Source organism: Mus musculus, chromosome 17 (genome assembly GCF_000001635.26).
Source record: "Mus musculus strain C57BL/6J chromosome 17, GRCm38.p6 C57BL/6J".
Taxonomy (NCBI): domain Eukaryota; kingdom Metazoa; phylum Chordata; class Mammalia; order Rodentia; family Muridae; genus Mus; species Mus musculus.
Window position 1 is genome coordinate 68,683,365 of NC_000083.6, and position 21,447 is coordinate 68,704,811.

The 21,447-nt window shown below is 40.4% G+C and overlaps 1 protein-coding gene and 1 pseudogene across 8 annotated transcripts in view; both read left to right on the plus strand.

Annotated features, from left to right (window-relative positions):
- Nucleotides 1–21,447, plus strand: part of L3mbtl4 (L3MBTL4 histone methyl-lysine binding protein) — a 511,181-nt gene that overhangs the window by 410,467 nt on the left and 79,267 nt on the right. Inside the window, exon 17 of one of the 8 annotated variants that reach the window (NM_177278.5) lies at nucleotides 8,797–8,809. The exons of the other annotated variants lie outside the window; for them this stretch is intronic. Coding sequence (NP_796252.2) covers nucleotides 8,797–8,809 — 13 coding nt within the window. The remainder of the gene's footprint in view (nucleotides 1–8,796; nucleotides 8,810–21,447) is intronic. 8 annotated transcript variants of the gene reach the window in all.
- Nucleotides 15,547–16,963, plus strand: Gm17921 (predicted gene, 17921; annotated as a pseudogene).

Sequence of the window (21,447 nt, forward strand, 5' to 3'; positions counted from 1 at the left end):
TGAGTTCCAGGACAGCCAGGGCTATACAGAGAAACTCTGTCTGGAAACAAACAAACAAACAAACAAACAAACAACCACATTTGGGAGGAAAGGGTTTCTTTGGCTTGCAATGGCATGTCACAGCCATCATGAGGTAAGAATTCAAGGCAGACCTGTTTATTACTCCACATAGCATTAACTCCAACCAGGGAACTCATTCACAGCTAAGGAATTACAGTAGAAACCATGGAGGAGGCTGCTTGCTGGTTAGTGGTCCAAATTGTTCTCAGCTAGTTTTCTTATAGAGTTCAGAGCCATTCATTTGCTTAGGGATGGTACCACCCACAGTGGACCAAAGCTTTCCTACATCAATTAACAATGAGGACAACTTCCTACAGATATGCTCACAGGACAATCTGATATAGGCAATTCCTCTCAGAGGTTACTAGGCTGGATCAAATGGACAGAGCTATCAAGGCAGTGCCTTTCCAAAGGCATGTTATAGTTTTTATAATATATGTGCACACAAATGGTCACATACACATATCTGCATACTCTCCTGGTGGCATCCTGCAGTAGAGGCTCAGCTCTGTTTAGACTTCCTTTGTGTTAGGTATGAAGTGGAGGCTTAACCTGCTTTTGTCTCAGTGCCTGTCCAGTTGTGCTGCACAACTAATGGGAGTACATCTCAATCCCATTGATTTAAAACCATCCCTTCACTAGATATCAAAGTGCCTTACTTTGTCATGCTGTTGTTTGAGACAGTCTTATAGAAGCAGACTTACCTAGAATTCACAAAGCAGAGCTGACTTTAAGGGACCTGCCTCTACCTCCTGGCACTAAGATAGCAGGCTATATGATAGATCATTCCCATTGTTGGCCCTGTCTACCCACCATCTCTATTTAAGTCTCACCGCTACTCTGCAGTCTCTTACTCCACCTTCTTTCTCTCTCTTGCTTGTGCTCTCTCTCTCTCTCTCTCTCTCTCTCACACACACACACACCATGCACATGTGCATGCATGCATACAAACACACAGATACACAGTCAAACAGAAAGACACAAACACATAGGCACAAATACATACACAAGTATATACGTTTGAGATTACATTAATATTTTAGTCTAACTTTGGATTTCCAGTGTAGGAACTTGAGCTTAGCAACTCTTTCCCTGCTCAGAAGAGTTCTTGTCTGCCCATTAAGAGCATTTTCATGCCATATAAATTGCCCCCTTCCTTCAAGCATGCCTTTATAGAGTTTTTACTTCAGTCGCCACAGGAAATGAGGCAGTTTGTCAGTGGCTGCTCCAGCTAGACTCTTCATGCATAAACGCTGTCAATTTCTATGTATTAATTTTGATCTTATTGCTGTATTTCATTCTGATTTGTAGTTCACCTGTAATTAGTTTTGAGTTTCCAGATCTACAAATACCTGCAATTTTTACCTATTAAAATCTGTTTTCTTAGTTTCCCTGAACTGAAGCCCTTAGGCATTAAAATGGTGTGTTTGTATTCTTTTTAACTGGGTCTCCCGAGGCTACAAAGACCTGAATGTGTATGATCAGTTAGACCCTTTCCTTCAGCCAGCCTTCAGTCTTAGTGTTATTTGGTTGTCTGAACTTTCAAAAAGACTTTAAATACTGCATTGGTTACATATGCTTAGTACTAAAGAACAATGTGGTAGAAGTTGGCTACAGCTTTAATGATTAAAGTCCCTGCTCTGTAGGCTATCTTACAAGTTCTATTCAATATTGAGAAAGGGAAAAAAAGGTTAAATTGCACAAGTTTAAAATTATCTAGTTTAAAATCACATGCAGTGTTATTTTAATATCGAGCATGTTTCAACGTGGTCTCATTATCTGAAAATTTCTAACCTTGTCAGGAACTAAATTAAATGTTTTTTCCTTGTGTATCTTAATTCAGTGGGGACTCCAGTATCATAATTTTGCTGAGTCTCATGAGTACAAACATTAGCCATTTCACTGGTGAGTGGACATGCAAGTTAATTAAGATCCCTGGTTGAGAGAATATTAGAAATCATAGAGGGAGGTTGTAGTTTAATTTAACATAGGGTAAGGAAAATTAATACAAGAATTTATTAATTTGGTCTTAGCTCTGGAACCAATTTGTTGTACAGCCCTTGGCAAATACCCTAACCTCTTTTATTTAATATTTTCATTTTGTGAGTGAAAACTGAATTATTAAATATCCAATGTTTAATTATGATATATTACATATACTATAATATATATTAAGTATTCAGCTCTTATATTTGCAATCTTCAGTAGTCCACCCCAAACAGCTCTTGGTGTTGGTCTGCTTATTCATAATGGTCACAACTGGTAAGGAGGTCTCCCAATTTTCTGCTCTTCCAGCAGAATGAAGAATCAGCAGGCAGAGGCGCCCATGGCCATAGGGTTTTAATCAGCTCACCTTAGCATGTACCAAATTGACTCCCTTCGTTTTCCTATCTTTTCAGAAGTTGGGAAAAACTTAACCCTTTTGCTAACAGCACTGAAGGTTGAGAGCCTTAGATGATGACATGTCGCCTATGAGACCCTGGTGCTGTAGAGCACACAGAGCTCAGTAAATGCTTTGAATGAAACAGTAGCCCCCAAAGACCTTGAGAAAAATGCAACTTAAGTTTCTCCCTAGCCATGTAGCTCACTTAAGGAATACAACAAATGCTGGCAGGCATGTAGAGAAAGGGGGTTGGTCTTCCCATCTGGTGATTCCCACTATGGAAGTTTGTATTGAGGCTCCACTAAACTTAAAAGTAAGACTTACATAGTACCCAGTCATACACATCTGAGCATATGCACCACCCTACTCAAAGTCAGCTAGCTATGGCATATCAATGTTTATTGCAGTATAGTGGCCAGATTTCTGAATCAGCCATAATATATATGGCCATCAACAAAGAGAGGGGTAAAGAAAACCATAGTGTGTACACACAATGGATGATATTTTGCTCCAACTTAAAGAGTAGAATCATGATGCTTGCAGAAGTGGAGATCACTGCATTAAATGAAAGAAGCCAGACTCAGACAAATAGCAAGTTTTCTTTTCCTGACATGTAGTATCTAGGAAAACAAAATAATATGAAGCTAAAAGAAGACATATGGGAGATTGGGAGGGAAAGTAGATATAAGAATCAGGGGGAAGAAATAAATAAAAGGACACATAGAAGGTGTGACCGTTAGGCAAATACAGTGTATACATATTGAGAAACAGTGCGCTGGAACCCTTCATTTTGTGCAATTAGTATAAGGTAATGACATAAAGAAAAAAATTATAGACCAAGCCTTTCACTTTCCTCCTTTGTAGTACACCAGCTCTTTCTGTGTTATGCCCTTTTCTATAGCCTTTTAAAGGTAGAAAAACAAGGGGACTATGGGAAGAAGGCACGTGAAAAACATGAGTATCATGGTGATGGATTTTTAGATACACTTAAGTCTTATTCATCTGCAACTGACAGAGTTTATAATAATCCACTGTAAGCACTGGTATATAGATACTCTCATAGCTGTTGTTATTCTGTTGGCTGTCAGATAGGGGAGGCACAAAATAGTCACAAGCATTAAAATGCGGAGATGCCCAGAAAGCACCAAGCAGTGCTGAGGGACACATACCGAAGGCCTGGGAACAGTTGCACAGAGACACGAAGAACAGCTGGAATGTGTGCACACAGAGATGTGAAGATAGCTTGTCTCAAGGTGGATTCTTGCTGAGTAAACCAGGTACTTGGGTTGGGGTGAGGAGTGGGGAGTCTGAGGCCAGGCACTGCCTGATCCTAGAGAGCTCCAGAGGAGAAGCAGAAGTGATTCTTAGCCAAGGAGCAGTGGCCTTGGATTATGTCTGTTTGTTCCACATACATGGGAGATCAGCCCAGCAGCTCTCTGCTCAGTGCACAGCCCAGCAGTTCAGTTATGGAAAGGTACTGATTGGGATTTTGTTTTGTGTTTGACTGGAAAACAAAGATCTAATTTATTTTTATTTTATTTATTTATTCTTTCTTTCTTTATTTATTTTGTTACTTATTTATTTGTTTTGGTTTTTTTGTTTTTTTTTTAATTTATTTTTTTTACTAGGTATTTTCCTCGTTTACATTTTCAATGCTATCCCAAAGGTCCCCCATACCCACCCCCCCAATCCCCTACCCACCCACTGCCCCTTTTTGGCCCTGGCGTTCCCCTGTACTGGGGCATATAAAGTTTGCAAGTCCAATGGGCCTCTCTTTGCAGTGATGACCGACTAGGCCATCTTTTGATACATATGCAGCTAAAGACAAGAGCTCCCGGGTACTGGTTAGTTCATATTGTTGTTCCAACTATAGGGTTGCAGTTCCCTTTAGCTCCTTGGGTAATTTCTCTAGCTCCTCCATTAGGGGCCGTGTGACCCATCCAATAGCTGACTGGGATCATCCACTTCTGTGTTTGCTAGGCCCCGGCATAGTCTCACAAGAGAGAGCTATAACTGGGTCCTTTCAGCGAAATCTTGACAGTGTATGCAATGGTGTCAGCATTTGGAAGCTGATTATGGGATGGATCCCTGCATATGGCAGTCACTAGATGATCCATCCTTTCGTCACAGCTCCAAATTTTGTCTCTGTGACTCCTTCTATGGGTGTTTTGTTCCCATTTCTAAGAAAGGGTAAAGTGTCCACACTTTGGTCTTCGTTCTTCTTGAATTTCATGCGTTTGGCAAGTTGTATCTTATATCTTGGGTATCCTAAGTTTCTGGGCTATTATCCACTTATCAGTGAGTACATATTGTGTGAGTTCCTTTGTGATTGGGTTACTTCACTCAGGATGATACCCTCCAGGTCCATCCATTTGCCTAGGAATTTCATAAATTCATTTTTTTAATAGCTGAGTAGTACTCCATTGTGTAAATGTACCACATTTTCTGTATCCATTCCTCTGTTGAGGGGCATCTGGGTTCTTTCCAGCTTCTGGCTATTATAAACGAGGCTGCTATGAACATAGTGGAGCATGTGTTCTTCTTACCGGTTGGGACATCTTCTGGATATATACCCAGGAGAGGTATTGCTGGATCCTCCGGTAGTACTATATCCAATTTTCTGAGGAACCGCCAGACTGATTTCCAGAGTGGTTGTACAAGCTTGCAATCCCACCAACAATGGAGGAGTGTTCCCCTTTCTCCACATCCTCGCCAGCATCTGCTGTCAACTGAAATTTTGATCTTAGCCATTCTGACTGGAGTGAAGTGGAATCTCAGTGTTGTTTTGATTTGCATTTCCCTGATGATTAAGGATGTTGAACATTTTTTCAGGTGCTTCTCTGCCATTCGGTATTCCTCAGCTGAGAATTCTTTGTTCAGCTCTGAGCCCCATTTTTTAATGGGGTTATTTGATTTTCTGGAGTCCACCTTCTTGAGTTCTTTATATATATTGGATATTAGTCCCCTATCCGATTTGGGATAGGTAAAGATCCTTTCCCAATCTGTTGGTGGCCTTTTTGTCTTATCGACAGTGTCTTTTGCTTTGCAGAAGCTTTGCAATTTTATGAGGTCCCATTTATCGATTCTTGATCTTACAGCACAAGCCATTGCTGTTCTATTCAGGAATTTTTCCCTTGTAACCATATCTTCAAGGCTTTTCCCTACTTTCTCCTCTATAAGTTTCAGTGTCTCTGGTTTTATGTGGAGTTCCTTAATCCACTTAGATTTGACCTTAGTACAAGGAGATAGAAATGGATCAATTCGCATTCTTCTACATGATAACCGCCAGTTGTGCCAGCACCATTTGTTGAAAATGCTGTCTTTTTTCCACTGGATGGTTTTAGCTCCCTTGTCAAAGATCAAGTGACCATAGGTGTGTGGATTCATCTCTAGGTCTTCAATTCTGTTCCATTGGTCTACTTGTCTGTCACTATACCAGTACCATGCAGTTTTGATCACAATTGCTCTGTAGTACAGTTTTAGGTCCGGCATGGTGATTCTACCAGAGTTTCTTTTATCCTTGAGAAGAGTTTTTGCTATCCTCGGTTTTTTGTTATTCCAGATGAATCTGCCGATTGCCCTTTCTAATTCCTTGAAGAATTGAGTTGGAATTTTGATGGGGATTGCATTGAATCTGTAGATTGCTTTTGGCAAGATGGCCATTTTTACAATGTTGATCCTGCCAATCCATGAGCATGGGAGATCTTTCCATCTTCTGAGATCTTCTTTAATTTCTTTCTTTAGAGACTTGAAGTTCTTATCATACAGATCTTTCACTTTCTTAGTTAGAGTCACACCAAGGTATTTTATATTATTTGTGACTATTGAGAAGGGTGTTGTTTCCCTAATTTCTTTCTCAGCCTGTTTATTCTTTGTGTAGAGAAAGGCCATTGACTTGTTTGAGTTTATTTTATATCCGGCTACTTCACCGAAGCTGTTTATCAGGCTTAGGAGTTCTCTGGTGGAATTTTTAGGGTCACTCATATATACTATCATATCATCTACAAAAAGTGATAATTTGACTTCTTCCTTTCAAATTTGTATCCCCTTGATCTCCTTTTGTTGTCTAATTGCTCTGGCTAGGACTTCAAGTACAATGTTGAATAGGTAGGGCGAGAGTGGACAGCCTTGTCTAGTCCCTGATTTTAGTGGGATTGCTTCCAGCTTCTCACCATTTACTTTGATGTTGGCTATTGGTTTGCTGTAGATTGCTTTTATCATGGTTAGGTATGGGCCTTGAATTCCTGATCTTTCCAAGACTTTTATCATGAATGGATGTTGGATTTTGTCAAATGCTTTCTCAGCATCTAACGAGACGATCATGTGGTTTTTGTCTTTGAATTTGTTTATATACTGGATTACATTGATGGATTTCCGTATATTGAAGCATCCCTGCATCCCTGGGATGAAACCTACTTGGTCAGGATGAATGATTGTTTTGATGTGTTCTTGGATTCGGTTAGCAAGAACTTTATTGAGGATTTTTGCATCGATATTCATAAGGGAAATTGGTCTGAAGTTCTCTATCTTTGTTGGGTCTTTTTGTGGTTTAGGTATCAGAGTAATAGTGGCTTCATAAAATGAGTTGGGTAGAGTACCTTCTACTTCTATCTTGTGGAATAGTTTGTGAAGAACTGGAATTAGATCTTCTTTGAAGGTCTGATAGAACTCTGCACTAAACCCGTCTGGTCTTGGGCTTTTTTTTGGCTGGGAGACTATTAATAACTGCTTCTATTTCTTTAGGGGATATGGGACTGTTTAGATGGTCAAGTTGATCCTGATTCAACTTTGGTACCTGGTATCTGTCCAGAAATTTGTCCATATTGTCCAGGTTTTCCAGTTTTGTTGAGTATAGCCTTTTGTAGAAGGATCTGATGGTGTTTTGGATTTCTTCAGGATCTGTTGTTATGTCTCCCTTTTCATTTCTGATTTTGTTAATTAGGATTTTGTCCCTGTGCCCTCTAGTGAGTCTAGCTAAGGGTTTATCTATCTTGTTGATTTTCTCAAAGAACCAACTCCTTGTTTGGTTAATTCTTTGAATAGTTCTTCTTGTTTCCACTTGGTTGATTTCACCCCTGAGTTTGATTATTTCCTGCCTTCTACTCCTGTTGGGTGAATTTGCTTCCTTTTCTTCTAGGCGTTTTAGGTGTGTTGTCAAGCTGCTAATGTGTGCTCTCTGTAGTTTCTTTTTGGAGGCACTCAGAGCTATGAGTTTTCCTCTTAGAAATGCTTTCATTGTGCCCCATAAGTTTGGGTATGTTGTGGCTTCATTTTCATTAAACTCCAAAAAGTCCTTAATTTCTTTCTTTATTCCTTCCTTGACCAAGGTATCATTGAGAAGAGTGTTGTTCAGTTTCCACGTGAATGTTGGCTTTCTATTATTTATTTTGTTATTGAAGATCAGCCTTAGACCATGGTGGTCTGATAGGATGCATGGGACAATTTCAATATTTTTGTATATGTTGAGGCTTGTTTAGGAGTTCTCTGGTGGAATTTTTAGGGTCACTTATATATATACTATCATATCATCTGCAAAAAGTGATATTTTGACTTCCTCTTTTCCAATTTGTATCCCCTTGATCTCCTTTTGTTGTCGAATTGCTCTGGCTAATACTTCAAGTACTATGTTGAAAAGGTAGGGAGAAAGTGGGCAGCCTTGTCTAGTCCCTGATTTTAGTGGGATTGCTTCCAGCTTCTCTCCATTTACTTTGATGTTGGCTACTGGTTTGCTGTAGATTGCTTTTATCATGTTTAGGTATGGGCCTTGAATTCCTGATCTTTCCAAAACTTTTATCATGAATGGGTGTTGGATCTTGTCAAATGCTTTTTCTGCATCTAACGAGATGATCATGTGGTTTTTGTCTTTGAGTTTGTTTATATAATGGATTACATTGATGGATTTTCGTATATTAAACCATCCCTGCATCCCTGGAATAAAACCTACTTGGTCAGGATGGATGATTGCTTTAATGTGTTCTTGGATTTGGTTAGCGAGAATTTTATTGAGCATTTTTGCATCGATATTCATAAGAGAAATTGGTCTGAAGTTCTCTATCTTTGTTGGGTCTTTCTGTGGTTTAGGTATCAGAGTAATAGTGGCTTCATAAAATGAGTTGGGTAGAGTACCTTCTACTTCTATTTTGTGAAATAGTTTGTGCAGAACTGGAAGTAGATCTTCTCTGAAGGTCTGATAGAACTCTGCACTAAACCCGTCTGGTCCTGGGCTTTTTTTGGCTGGGAGACTATTAATAACTGCTTCTATTTCTTTAGGGGATATGGGACTGTTTAGATGGTCAACTTGATCCTGATTCAACTTTGGTACCTGGTATCTGTCCAGAAATTTGTCAATTTAGTCCTGGTTTTCCAGTTTTGTTGAGTATAGCCTTTTGTAAAAGGATCTGATGGTGTTTTGGATTTCTTCAGGATCTGTTGTTATGTCTCCCTTTTCATTTCTGATTTTGTTAATTAGGATTTTGTCCCTGTGCCCTTTAGTGACTCTAGCTAAGGGTTTATCTATCTTGTTGATTTTCTCAAAGAACCAACTCCTTGTTTGGTTAATTCTTTGAATAGTATCTTGTTTCCACTTGGTTGATTTCACCTCTGAGTTTGATTATTTCCTGCCTTCTACTCCTCTTGGGTGAATTTGCTTCCTTTTTTTCTAGAGCTTTTAGATGTGTTGTCAAGCTGCTAGTATGTGCTCTCTCCCGTTTCTTCTTGGAGGCACTCAGAGCTATGAGTTTCCCTCTTAGAAATGCTTTCATTGTGTCCCATAGGTTTGGGTACGTTGTGGCTTCATTTTCATTAAACTCTAAAAAGTCTTTAATTTCTTTCTTTATTACTTCCTTGACCAAGGTATCATTGAGAAGAGTGTTGTTCAGTTTCCACGTGAATGTTGGCTTTCCATTATTTATGTTGTTATTGTAGATCAGTCTTAGGCCATGTTGGTCTGATAGGATACATGGGACAATTTCAATATTTTTGTATCTGTTGAGGCCTGTTTTGTGACCAATTATATGGTCAATTTTGGAGAAGGTCCCGTGAGGTGCTGAGAAGAAGTTATATCCTTTTGTTTTAGGATAAAATGTTCTGTAGATGTCTGTCAGTTCCATTTGTTTCATAACTTCTGTTAGTTTCACTGTGTCCCTGTTTAGTTTCTGTTTCCACGATCTGTCCTTTGATGAAAGTGGTGTGTTGAAGTCTCCCACTATTATTGTGTGAGGTGCAACGTGTGCTTTGAGCTTTACTAAAGCGTCTTTAATGAATGTGGCTGCCCTTGTATTTGGAGCGTAGATATTCAGAATTGTGAGTTCCTCTTGGAGGATTTTAACTTTGATGAGTATGAAGTGTCCCTCCTTGTCTTTTTTGATAACTTTGGGTTGGAAGTCGATTTTATCTGATATTAAAATGGGTACTCCAGCTTGTTTCTTCAGACCATTTGCTTGGAAAATTCTTTTCCAGCCTTTCACTCTAAGGTAGTGTCTGTCTTTTTCCCTGAGATGGGTTTCCTGTAAGCAGCAGAATGTTGGGTCCTGTTTGTGTAGCCAGTCTGTTAGTCTATGTCTTTTTATTGGGGTGTTGAGACCATTGATATTAAGAGATATTAAGGAAAAGTAATTGTTGCTTCCTGTTATTTTTGTTGTTAAAGTTGGCATTCTGTTCTTGTGGCTGTCTTCTTTTAGTTTTGTTGAGGGATTATCTTCCTGTTTTTTCTAGGGTGTGGTTCCCATCCTTGTATTGGTTTTTTTTTTCTGTTATTATCCTTTGAAGGGCTGGATTCGTGGAGAGATAATGGGTGAATTTAGCTTTGTCGTGGAATACTTTGGTTTCTCCATCTATGGTAATTGAGAGTTTGGCTGGGTATAGTAGCCTGGGCTGGAATTTGTGTTCTCTTAGTGTCTGTATAACATCTGTCCAGGCTCTTCTGGCTTTCATAGTCTCTGGTGAAAAATCTGGTGTAATTCTGATAGGCTTGCCTTTATATGTTTCTTGACCTTTTTCCCTTACTGCTTTTAGTATTCTATCTTTATTTAGTGCATTTGTGGTTTGATTATTATGTGTCGGGAGGAATTTCTTTTCTGGTCCAGTCTATTTGGAGTTCTGTAGGCTTCTTGTATGTTCAAGGGCATCTCTTTCTTTAGATTTGGGAAGTTTTCTTCAATAATTTTGTTGAAGATGTTTGCTGGTCCTTTGAGTTGAAAATCTTCTTTCTCATCCACTCCTATTATGCGTAGGTTTGGTCTTCTCATTGTATCCTGGATTTCCTGGATGTTTTGAGTTAGGATCTTTTTGCATTTTCCATTTTCTTTGATTGTTGTGCCGATGTTCTCTATGGAATCTTCTGCACCTGAGATTCTCTCTTCCATCTCTTGTATTCTGTTGCTGATGCTGGCGTCTATGGTTCCAGATTTCTTTCCTAGGGTTTCTATCTCCAGCGTTGCCTCACTTTGGGTTTTCTTCATTGTGTCTACTTCCCTTTTTAGGTCTAGTATGGTTTTGTTCATTTCCATCATCTGTTTGGATGTGTTTTCCTGTTTTTCTATAAGGACTTCTACCTGTTTGGTTGTGTTTTCCTGTTTTTCTTTAAGGACATGTAACTCTTTAGCAGTGTTCTCCTGTATATCTTTAAGTGAGTTATTAAAGTCCTTCTTTATGTCCTCTACCATCATCATGAGATATGCTTTTAAATCCATGTCTACCTTTTCAGGTGTGTTAGGATGCCCTGGACTGGGCGAAGTGGGCGTTTTGGGTTCTGATGATGGTGAGTGGTCCTGGTTTCTGTTAGTAGGATTCTTATGTTTACCTTTCGCCATCTGGCAATCTCTGGAGTTAGTTGTTATAGTTGTCTTTGTTTAGAGATTGTTCCTCTGTTGATTTTGTTACCCTCTATCAGCAGACGTGGGAGACTAGCTCTCTCCTCTGAGTTTCAGTGGTCAGAGCAGTCTCTGCAGGCAAGCTCTCCTCTTTCAGGGAAGGTGCACAGTTATCTGGTGTTTGGACCTCCTCCTGGCTGAAGATGAAGGCCCAAAACAGGATCTTTCCCAGGAGCTGTGTTGCTTTGGCCAGGAAGGTGGCCAGTTGTCTGTAGCCGAAGATGGCGCCGCCTCAGAAGCTCTCTGGCTCTCGCCTGTCCCAGAAATGGCTGGCCTCTGTATTCCACACCCTCACCTGTGCAGCCTGCCCTCTGCGGAGTCCCGGAGCCAAGGAGGCTTCCGCCGCCGTGGCCTGAGGCACAAACCTCTCGGGCCGGGCGGACCCCTGTGCTCTCACCAGGAAGGTGGCCGGTTGTCTGGAGCCGAAGATGGCACCACCTCATAAGTTCTCTGGCTCTCGCCTGTCCCAGAAATGGCTGGCCTCTGTATTCCACACCCTCACCTGTGCAGCCTGCCCTCTGCGGAGTCCCGGAGCCAAGGAGGCTTCCGCCGCCGTGGCCTGAGGCACAAACCTCTCGGGCCGGGCGGACCCCTGTGCTCTCACCAGTAAGGTGGCCGGTTGTCTGGAGCTGAAGATGGCGCCGCCTCAGAAGCTCTGTGGCTCTCGCCTTTCCCAGAAACGGCTGGCCTCTATATTCCACACCGTCATGTTTTGTTTTTTTGAGACAGGGTTTCTCTGTATAGCCCTGGCTGTCCTGGAGCTCACTCTGTAGGCCAGGCTGGTCTTGAACTCAGAAATCCTCCTGCCTCTGCCTCCCAAGTTCTGGGATTACAGGTATGTGCCACCACTGCCCAGCCAAAGACCTAATTTTTTAAGACTCTTTTTTAAATTATAACTTTCCTGAGGTGTTTGAAAGGATCGGGTGAACATGGCCACACAGGAGAAAATCAGCAGTCCTACTCACAGGGATAAGTAGCTGTTTGAAAGAGAGGGATGGAAATTGTTTTTAAATATACCATGTGACTATTTAGCTAAATGAGGGACTACCCTGAACTTTACTTTCAAGTCTGTGACCTTTTCACAACCATAAACTCCAAGCCAGAATATGTGGTGGTTTTAATTAACTGCCCTGTTGTGCAAAACTAGCAACCAAACTGAATATGTGGCCTTTAAAATGCTCATTGACTTGAGTAATTGAGGAGTAGGGGAGGGGGGAGAAGAGAAAGAAGAAAGAAAGAATCCTTCTGAGCATCATCCTGCAACTAACTTCATCTTGGCAAAGTTAATTTTAACTAGAATCTGGGAAAGGGATACAAAGCATACTAATACATTTTGTTTCTTAACTTAGAAAAATTAATATGGCCAGTGCTAATTAATTAGCACAGACAGTATTCATGCAGTGGCTTCTTTCAGATAATGTGCCTCAGAGGGGAACAAGAAGGCAGTTTTTGTTATTTTGTGGGCTTTCAGTGTCTGTGATTTAACAGAGCAATATACTAGAACATATTAGGCAACAGCAATGACAGATTCATTTTCTACTTTGTGCCCCGAAAAGCCATTTATGCAAATACAAATGCTGTATTTGTCATGTAAAAGCAGCTGGGAGATTTGGGTCTCTCACTCAGCATTGGTGAGGGAGTGGTGTGAGGGAAAGTCGGGAGGCCAAAATGTGAGTTGATTATTAGCTGTATATTTTATAACTGCAGACCCAGGTCCTCACTTAAAAAAAAAAAAACTCAATAGCTGACCTTTCACACTTCCATATATAGACGTTTAAAGTAATTGTTTTGTCAATGCAGATAAAGAATGAAATAGGGATATGTGTATAGTTATGGGGAGGGGTAATAACCTTATCAGTGTGGATATTTACCACAATTCCCAGCCTCAACTCTTCCCAAATCCACCCTCATCTCAAAACACCCTACCACTTTATGGTTTTTTTCTTTTCCTCCTCTTCCTCTACCATTTAATGACCCTTTAATTTTAATGTGTGCTGTCAATATACTCCTTGATATGGGGGCCATTCACTATATTGTCATTGACCTACTGGGAGCCACACCATTAAATAAAACTGACTCTCCCCTCTCAGGAAGCCACCGATGGGCCATACCTATTCAGTTAGAGGAAGGGTCAATGAAGAAGGCCCTCCCTCCCATGTTAAAGTTGACTGGCTTGATTATATATCTCTGTAGTTGCATAAAGCAAGAATATACTTGTTTTTAAATATTTATTTCTCTTAGGTTTTGTGTGTGTGTGTGTGTGTGTGCACGCCCTTGTGTGCGCACTTGCATGCATCACATGCAGTTCCCATGGGGGCCAAAAGAGGACATCAGATCTCTAAGAACTGAAATTACAGACAGCTGTGAGCTGCTATGTGGGTGCTAGGAACTGAACCCAGGACCTCTGCAAGAGCAGCAAATGCTCTTAACCACTGGACCATCTCTCCAGTGCCCCATTCCCCTTAGGATTTATTTGAGTATATACTTATTTTGAATGCTGATATAAACTTCCCACATGGAAAATATGATATGAATAAGCCACACTGGCAAGTTTTTAGAATGAGAATCATAAAGTTGCCAAAGAATAGGTATTACATGTTTCACAGGTGTGCGATGTTGCAGTAGAAAGCACATTCGTCCCAACTTCGAAACCTGTCACTCATCATCTGCACAAGATCGACCTGGTACTGAATTGTGCTTTGTAAACAGTGGTACTGAATAAGTTCTGATAGCACTTTGTACTTTTACATTCTGATTTATTTACTTTCTCTTCCTAAAAGATTTAATTCCTGCATGAGAAATCAGTCCATTTATTTGTCTTCCTCTTTATTCTTTCTACTGAAAGGGGAAGGGCATGACTTGCTTTCCTTTTTTGTTTTTTTTATTAGATATTTTCTTTATTTACATTCAAATGCTATCCCACGAGTCCCCATATCCTCCCTCTCCCGCCCAGCTCCCCTACCCACCCACTCCCACTTCTAGGCCTTGGCATTCCCCTGTACTGGGGCATATAAAGTTTGCAAGACTAAGGGACTTCTCTTCCCAATGATGGCCGAGTAGGCCATCTTCTGCTACATATGCAGCTAGAGACACAAGCTCTGGGGTACTGGTTAGTTCATATTGTTGTTCCATCTATAGGATTGCAGACCCTTTCAGCTCCTTGGGTACTTTCTCTAGCTCCTCCATTGGGGGCCCTGTGTTCCATCCAATAGATGACTGTGAGCATACACTTCTGTATTTGCCAGGCACTGGCGTAGCCTCACATGAGACAGCTATATCTGGGTCCTTTCAGTGAAATCTTGATGGCATATGCAATAATGTCTGGGTTTGGTGGCTGATTATGGGATGGATCCCCGGGTGGGGTAGTCTCTGGATAGTCCATCCTTTCGTCTTAGCTCCAAACTTTGTCTCTGTAACTCCTTCCATAGGTATTTTGTTCCCTATTCTAGAGAGGAATGAAGTATCCAAATATCCGCAAGACCAACGTGTGGATGACTTGCTTTCTGTTAGCCTTTCTTCTCTTCCATTTGAGGCTTAAGGATTCTGAGATATAAAATATTCTCATATCTTCCCATCTTCAGCTGGCATTCTCAGTTATAAGACCCCCTTCCCCTTTTCCTACTTTACAATTACTGCTGCCTACAAATGGAATCAGAGTGACTGTTCCCAGCTCAGTGTCTCCTACAAAAGTCAGTATGTCTAGCCACATAAATGATCTCTTTCAAGCTCTTAGTATACCACATCATTACTGGAAATGAACAGCAACTAGAGCCTAGGGAATAAGCTCACCTGTGAGGAGCTCTGACAACCTGCCAGCACACCACTCTAAAGACCTTAGAACTATAGCCTTAACATTCTCTCAGCATCTAATAAATTGTCCAAAGCTAAAGGGTCTTAAGGGATTTGTTCAAGATCTGGACATAAAAAAAAAAAAGTGGAGATAGCAAGAGTTCTTCCAAGCAGCACGACTATGGAGAGTGCAGTCCAAACACACAAGATCGATGGCAGCAATAACCTCTCCCTTGTATACAAATTTCAGGAATGTGTTCAGGTACACCACACAGTGAAAGGGTAAAACATTTTAAGATGTGCATTTGATATGGGTTCTTAAATGAACTAGGTTACACTAAACCAAATTGCTTAATCTATATAATTTAACTTTTGCAAAACATCAAGTGTTCTGGAAACTATAGTCAGTTTTCTCTGTCTGGCTTCTCTCACTGTAGTGCATGAATGGATGTGCATGTGAGCCCTTTGAGACCTCAGAATTATCTCTTTTGGCTGTGAACCAAAAACCAACAAAGTTTATCACTTATAGATGGATAATGTTGAAAACAAGTACCAGCTATCATCAAGAACGACCAGATCAGGGCTCTGGTGACAAATGTACATCATAGAGGCAGAGGTAATAGATTATCAATGCAGTCCAATTAAAGTAACTCTGAAGCTTTGAGAACATCTGTACAACTAACAGTTTCCCTTGGAATCTTTGAAATGACACCACAACATATGGTCTCAAGGTTCAAATGTAGTTCAGAGTCTGTGCATATTAGTGGGCAGTAGCTAGCATCTGTAGAGGAAGACAAATTCGAAAACTTTAAGTTGAGGATGATGTGAAAGTAATTTTTTTGTATATGAGAGACCTTCATTCTAAGAATTCAAAGATGAACTCTTAAAGATTTGTTTGTTTTTATGTATATATTTATATATCTATTAATTATATATTGAGGAGGATATAACAATATAGGTATAGGTGAAGGTAAAAATATAGGTATATGCATATACATATATGTATATTTATATGTGTATCTGCATATACACATGCATATATATATGTATATATATATATATATATATATATATATATATATATATACACACCATCTTTTTTAGTAGATATTTACTTTATTTACATTTCAAATTTTGTCCCCTTTCCTGGTTTCCCCTCTGAAAACTCCCTATTCTCTCCCCTCTCCCCTGCACACCAACCCATCCACTCCTGCTTGCTGGCCCTGGCATTTCCCTACACTGGGGCATAGAACCTTCACATGACCAAGGGCCTCTCCTCCCATTGATGACCAACTAGGCCATCCTCTAAGTATGCCTGGAAAGTGATTTGCCTCTGGAAGTGGTAACAACACTCCACAGAAAAAGTAGGTGAGGAAGGAGGAGGAGGAGGAGGAGATGGAGGAGATGGAGGAGATGGAGACAGAGGAGATGGAGAAGAAGAGGCAGTGGCAGCACAAGATGATCATGAAGATAACAGCCATGAAATTGAAGGTTATGGAGAAGATAAAAATGTTGATAAAGAAGATGATGATTTTGATGGTGAGGAAACTGAAGGAAAGTTCCGGTGAAGAAATATGTACACTATTTCAGCCACAAAAATAAAACCAGAATGAATAGGACAACAATCAATCAACAGTAAGATCAAAACATCAATAATCTCTCAAAATAAAGAGAAAAAAATTCTAAACATGAAAAGAACCTAGTTCTGTAGAAAACTTTGAAGGCAAAGCCACAAGAAAGTATAAAAAAGGATGGTTCTCTTCCCAAAGTGGAAGCCACATTCACCAAGCATGTGAAGAATTGCTTCCTGATGGCTGACCAGGAGGCTTTGCAAGATCTCTGGCAGTGGAGATAGTCTCTTTAAGAAAATGAAATATTCCATCTTACTTCACTTCTGTATCAATTGATTTCTGACTGTCTCTTCTATGGTCCCAAGTGAAAACTTTCCTATAGTGTTTGATATATGCTGTCCAGGTTCCATTGGAAAGAATATGTTGTCTAAGCACCAGTTCAGTTTTCAAAGATAGAGTTCCACCCTTTATTTGTTTATAAGTATGAATGGAATGCTATGATAGGACATAGTCATAGTGGTGCCCAGACATGGAAATGGCAGAGAAACTAAAACAAACATATGAAATAAACTCAGTGTGGTAGTTTAAATATGCTTGGCCCATGGGAGATAGTACTATTGGGAGGAGTATGTGGCCTTCTTGGAGTGGGTGTGGCCTTCTTGGAGGAAGTGCATCATTGTGAGGTGGTATTTTAAGCTCTGTCCATTGCAAGAGAGGAAGTCTCCTTGCTGCTTTTATATCAAAATATAGAACTCTTAGCTTCTCTACCACCATGTCTATCTTGACACTGCCATGCTTCCTGCCATGATGATAATGGACTGAACCTCTCTGAACCTGGAAGCCAGCCCCAATTAAGTGTAGTCCTTTATGAGAATTGCCTTGGTCATGGTATCTTTTCATAGCAATGGAACCCTAACTAAGACAGAAGTTAGTACCAGAAGTTGGGTATCGCTGTAAGAGACTCGATCGTGCTGTTGTTTGAAGAAATGTGGAGTTGGGGACTTTGTAAAGCAGTGGTATCTTTTAAATAGGGCTTAACGGGCCATACTAGTATAACCATAGAAGATGGTGTTTCTGAGGGTAGTTAAAGGAGAAGAATTTTAGTATGTGGCCTTCTTGTTATATTTTGGTGAAGAATGTGGTAGCTTTTTGCCCGTGTGTGGAGAGTCTACTTGAGGATGAGGTAAAGAAATTTTTTTAATATTTTTTATTACGTATTTTCCTCAATTACATTTAGAATGCTATCCCAAAAGTCCCCCATACCCCCCCACTTCCCTACCCACCCATTCGCATTTTTTGGCCCTGACATTCCCCTGTACTAGGGCATATAAAGTTTGCGTGTTCAATGGGCCTCTCTTTCCAGTGATGGCCAACTAGGCCATCTTTTAATACTATGAAGCTAGAGTCAAGAGCTCAGGGGTACTGGTTAGTTCATAATGTTGTTGCACCTAGAGGGTTGCAGATCTCTTTAGCTCCTTGGATACTTTCTCTAGCTCCTCCATTGGGGACCCTGTGCTCCATCCAATAGCTGACTGTGAGCATCCACTTATGTGTTTCCTAGGCCCCAGCCTAGTCTCACAAGAGACAGCTATATCAGGGTCCTTTCAGCCAATGCTTGCTAGTGTATGCAATGGTGTCATCGTTTGGAGGCTAATTATGGGATGGATCCCTGGTACAGGGGAAAAATTCCTGAATAGAACAGCAATGGCTTGCGCTGTAAGATCGAGAATTGACAAATGGGACCTCATGAAACTGCAAAGCTTCTGTAAGGCAAAAGACACCATCAATAAGACAAAAAGGCCACCAACAGATTGGGAAAGGATCTTTACCTATCCTAAATCAGATAGGGGACTAATATCCAATATATATAAAGAACTCAAGAAGGTGGACTCCAGAAAATCAAATAACCCCATTAAAAAATGGGGCTCAGAGCTAAACAAAGAATTCTCACCTGAGGAATACCAAATGGCTGAGAAGCACCTGAAAAAATGCTCAGCATCCTTAATCATCAGAGAAATGCAAATCAAAACAACCCTGAGATTCCATCTCACACAAGTCAGAATGGCTAAGATCAAAAATTCAGGTGACAGTAGATGCTGGCAAGGATGTGGAGAAAGAGGAACACTTCTCCATTGTTGGTGGGATTGCAAGCTTGTACAACCACTCTGGAAATCAGTCTGGCGGTTCCTCAGAAAATTGGACATAGTACTACTGGAGGATCCCACAATTCCTCTCCTGGGCATATATCCAGAAGATGTTCCAACCTGTAAGAAGGACACATGCTCCACTAGGTTCATAGCAGCCTTATTTATAATAGCCAGAAGCTGGAAAGAACCCAGATGCCCCTCAACAGAGGAATGGATACAAAAAATGTGGTACATTTACACAGTGGAGTACTACTCAGCTATTAAAAAGAATGAATTTATGAAATTCCTAGGCAAATGGTTGGACCTGGAGGGCATCATCCTGAGTGAGGTAACCCAATCACAAAAGAACTCACATGATATGTACTCACTTATAAGTGGATATTAGCCCAGAAACTTAGTATACCCGAGATATAAGATATAATTTGCAAAACACATGAAACTCAAGAAGAACGAAGACCAAAGTTGGACACTTTGCCCCTTCTTAGAATTGGAAACAATCACCCATGGAAGGAGTTACAGAGACAAAGTTTGGAGCTGAGACAAAAGGATGGACCATCTAGAGGTAAAGAAATTTTAATGAATTACATTGACAAAGAAAGTCTCAGAGAACTCCAGCATACACTTTGTCTTCTGGTTTACTCTCATAAGGAACATTCTGATCAAGTATAGAAAGGAATAATACAAATGTATGGTTCAAGTAACAAAAGGGCACCAGGAAGTACGATGGAACTGGATCCTATGTTTGAGGAGATTGACAGATTAAGGGAGTGGTAAGTTCAGGGCAAGATCCCACCCAGATGAGGTTATTGCTTATGCATTTAGCATTGAAAAAGTAATATTTATATTGTGTTGAGCGTTATTATTACTTTGATATTGTTTTCATTTGGATTTTTAATCTGGAATGAACTACAATCCAGACTTGGAGTACACAGGCTTTTGATCCAGTTCTTGAGAAATAGTGGCCAAAGCTTAGATCCAGGGATAGTAGTCTACATCTTTAATCCAAAAGACAAATACAAGCAGATCTCTGAGTTCAAGGTCAATCTACAAAGCAAGTTCCAGGACAGCCAAGCTTAGGCTGTGAAGGAGTTGGGAAACAGAAAGTGGGTAATAATTACATAGAACAAGGGGGTTGTGTTCGAACTCCAAAAGTCAGCAGAACTTGGCAGCTTAAGCTATATGGCTCTGGCTTTAGAGTCAAGAATAAAAGAATATACTGGGACGATTGATACTAGTTAATTGGAGCTAAGAAATTAGCAGTAATTAAGAAAAGACCAGCATCAGGATGATTTGAACAAGCCAATGGGGTCCAAACCCTATCTAAGACACTCTGTATTTCAATGACATCAAAAGAAAAGAAAAAATAATAACATATGTTATTAGTATTAAGTATGATAATTCCCAGAAGGCTGGGAGTGTAGTGCCCGGCCCATATACATGGGTGGATAGTGATTTTATTGACTATTTTTCTGTTACTGTGATAAAACACTATGGCTAAAAGAAAGAAACTAAATTCTTTTCTTCTTAGAGAAAATAATTTAGCTTGGTTTATGGCTCCAAAGGAAAAGTCTACAATAACAGTGGGAAAATGGCAGCAAGCTTCTGGAACAAGAAGCTGAGTGATTACTGTTACAACAGAAAGCATGAAACAGAGCAACAGGATAAGGCTGTGAACCCTGAGGCCTGCTCTCAGTGATAGGCTTGCCCCAGAAAGGCTGTGTGTCTTCCCACAACCTCCCACAAACAACTCCACCAACTATGGACTAAATGTCCAAATTCCTGGGCCTATGAGGGACATGTCTCATCCACACCAATACAATGACACTCCAGGGACCGGAACTCCCTGGAGCTCCCTTAAAGCTGTTTTGAGTGTCATCTATAACTTGTTGGCTGGTGAGAAACATGAAAAGGTTATTAATGTGGCCAGAAGATATGTGATCAGATTTGCATTTGGTGAGAAAAAGTAGTTTTAATAGCATCATGAAGACAGTCGTTGGTAAGACAAGATGGGAGAAAAAGGTAAAAGGGCAGACACAGGAAGGTTTGCAGAACAGTGGGGCTGGGACTGTGATCTACTCCTCCAGATTCTTCAGAGGAGGAATTGGAGGGTTTGGCTCACCAGTTGATTGTAGAAGTATGTCATAAGTAGCTACATATGACCTAGGGACTCCCAGAGCTAGGAATTAGTTGATATACTCAGCCAAATGTAGAAAACACACAATGGAAAAAAAAACAATTTGATGATGAAGATGATGCATCCAGTTTGGAAAAACTGAATTTTAGATTTCATTGCCAACATGGTTTAGATGCCCTATCTGGCATCTGGGTGGACAATAGGGATTTGAAAAGAGACTGGTAGTCAGGGTATAGTTTCATAATAAAGTGGAGCATGCTGGCATGCTGTGCATAAGTCTCTGGATTTGATCCCCATTGAGAGGAAGGGAGGCGAAGGAGGATAAAAGAAAAGGGGTGTGTGTCTGTCATGGGAAGGAAAGTTAAACACACAGAAGATGGAAAAGGATGATGTGTGGAAAGGAAGAAGAGAGGACAGAGCAGAGATCAAATGGCTCAGATAGAATCTATCACATGGCTCCTAGATGATGCTCATTGAGGATCTCAGGAAGAAG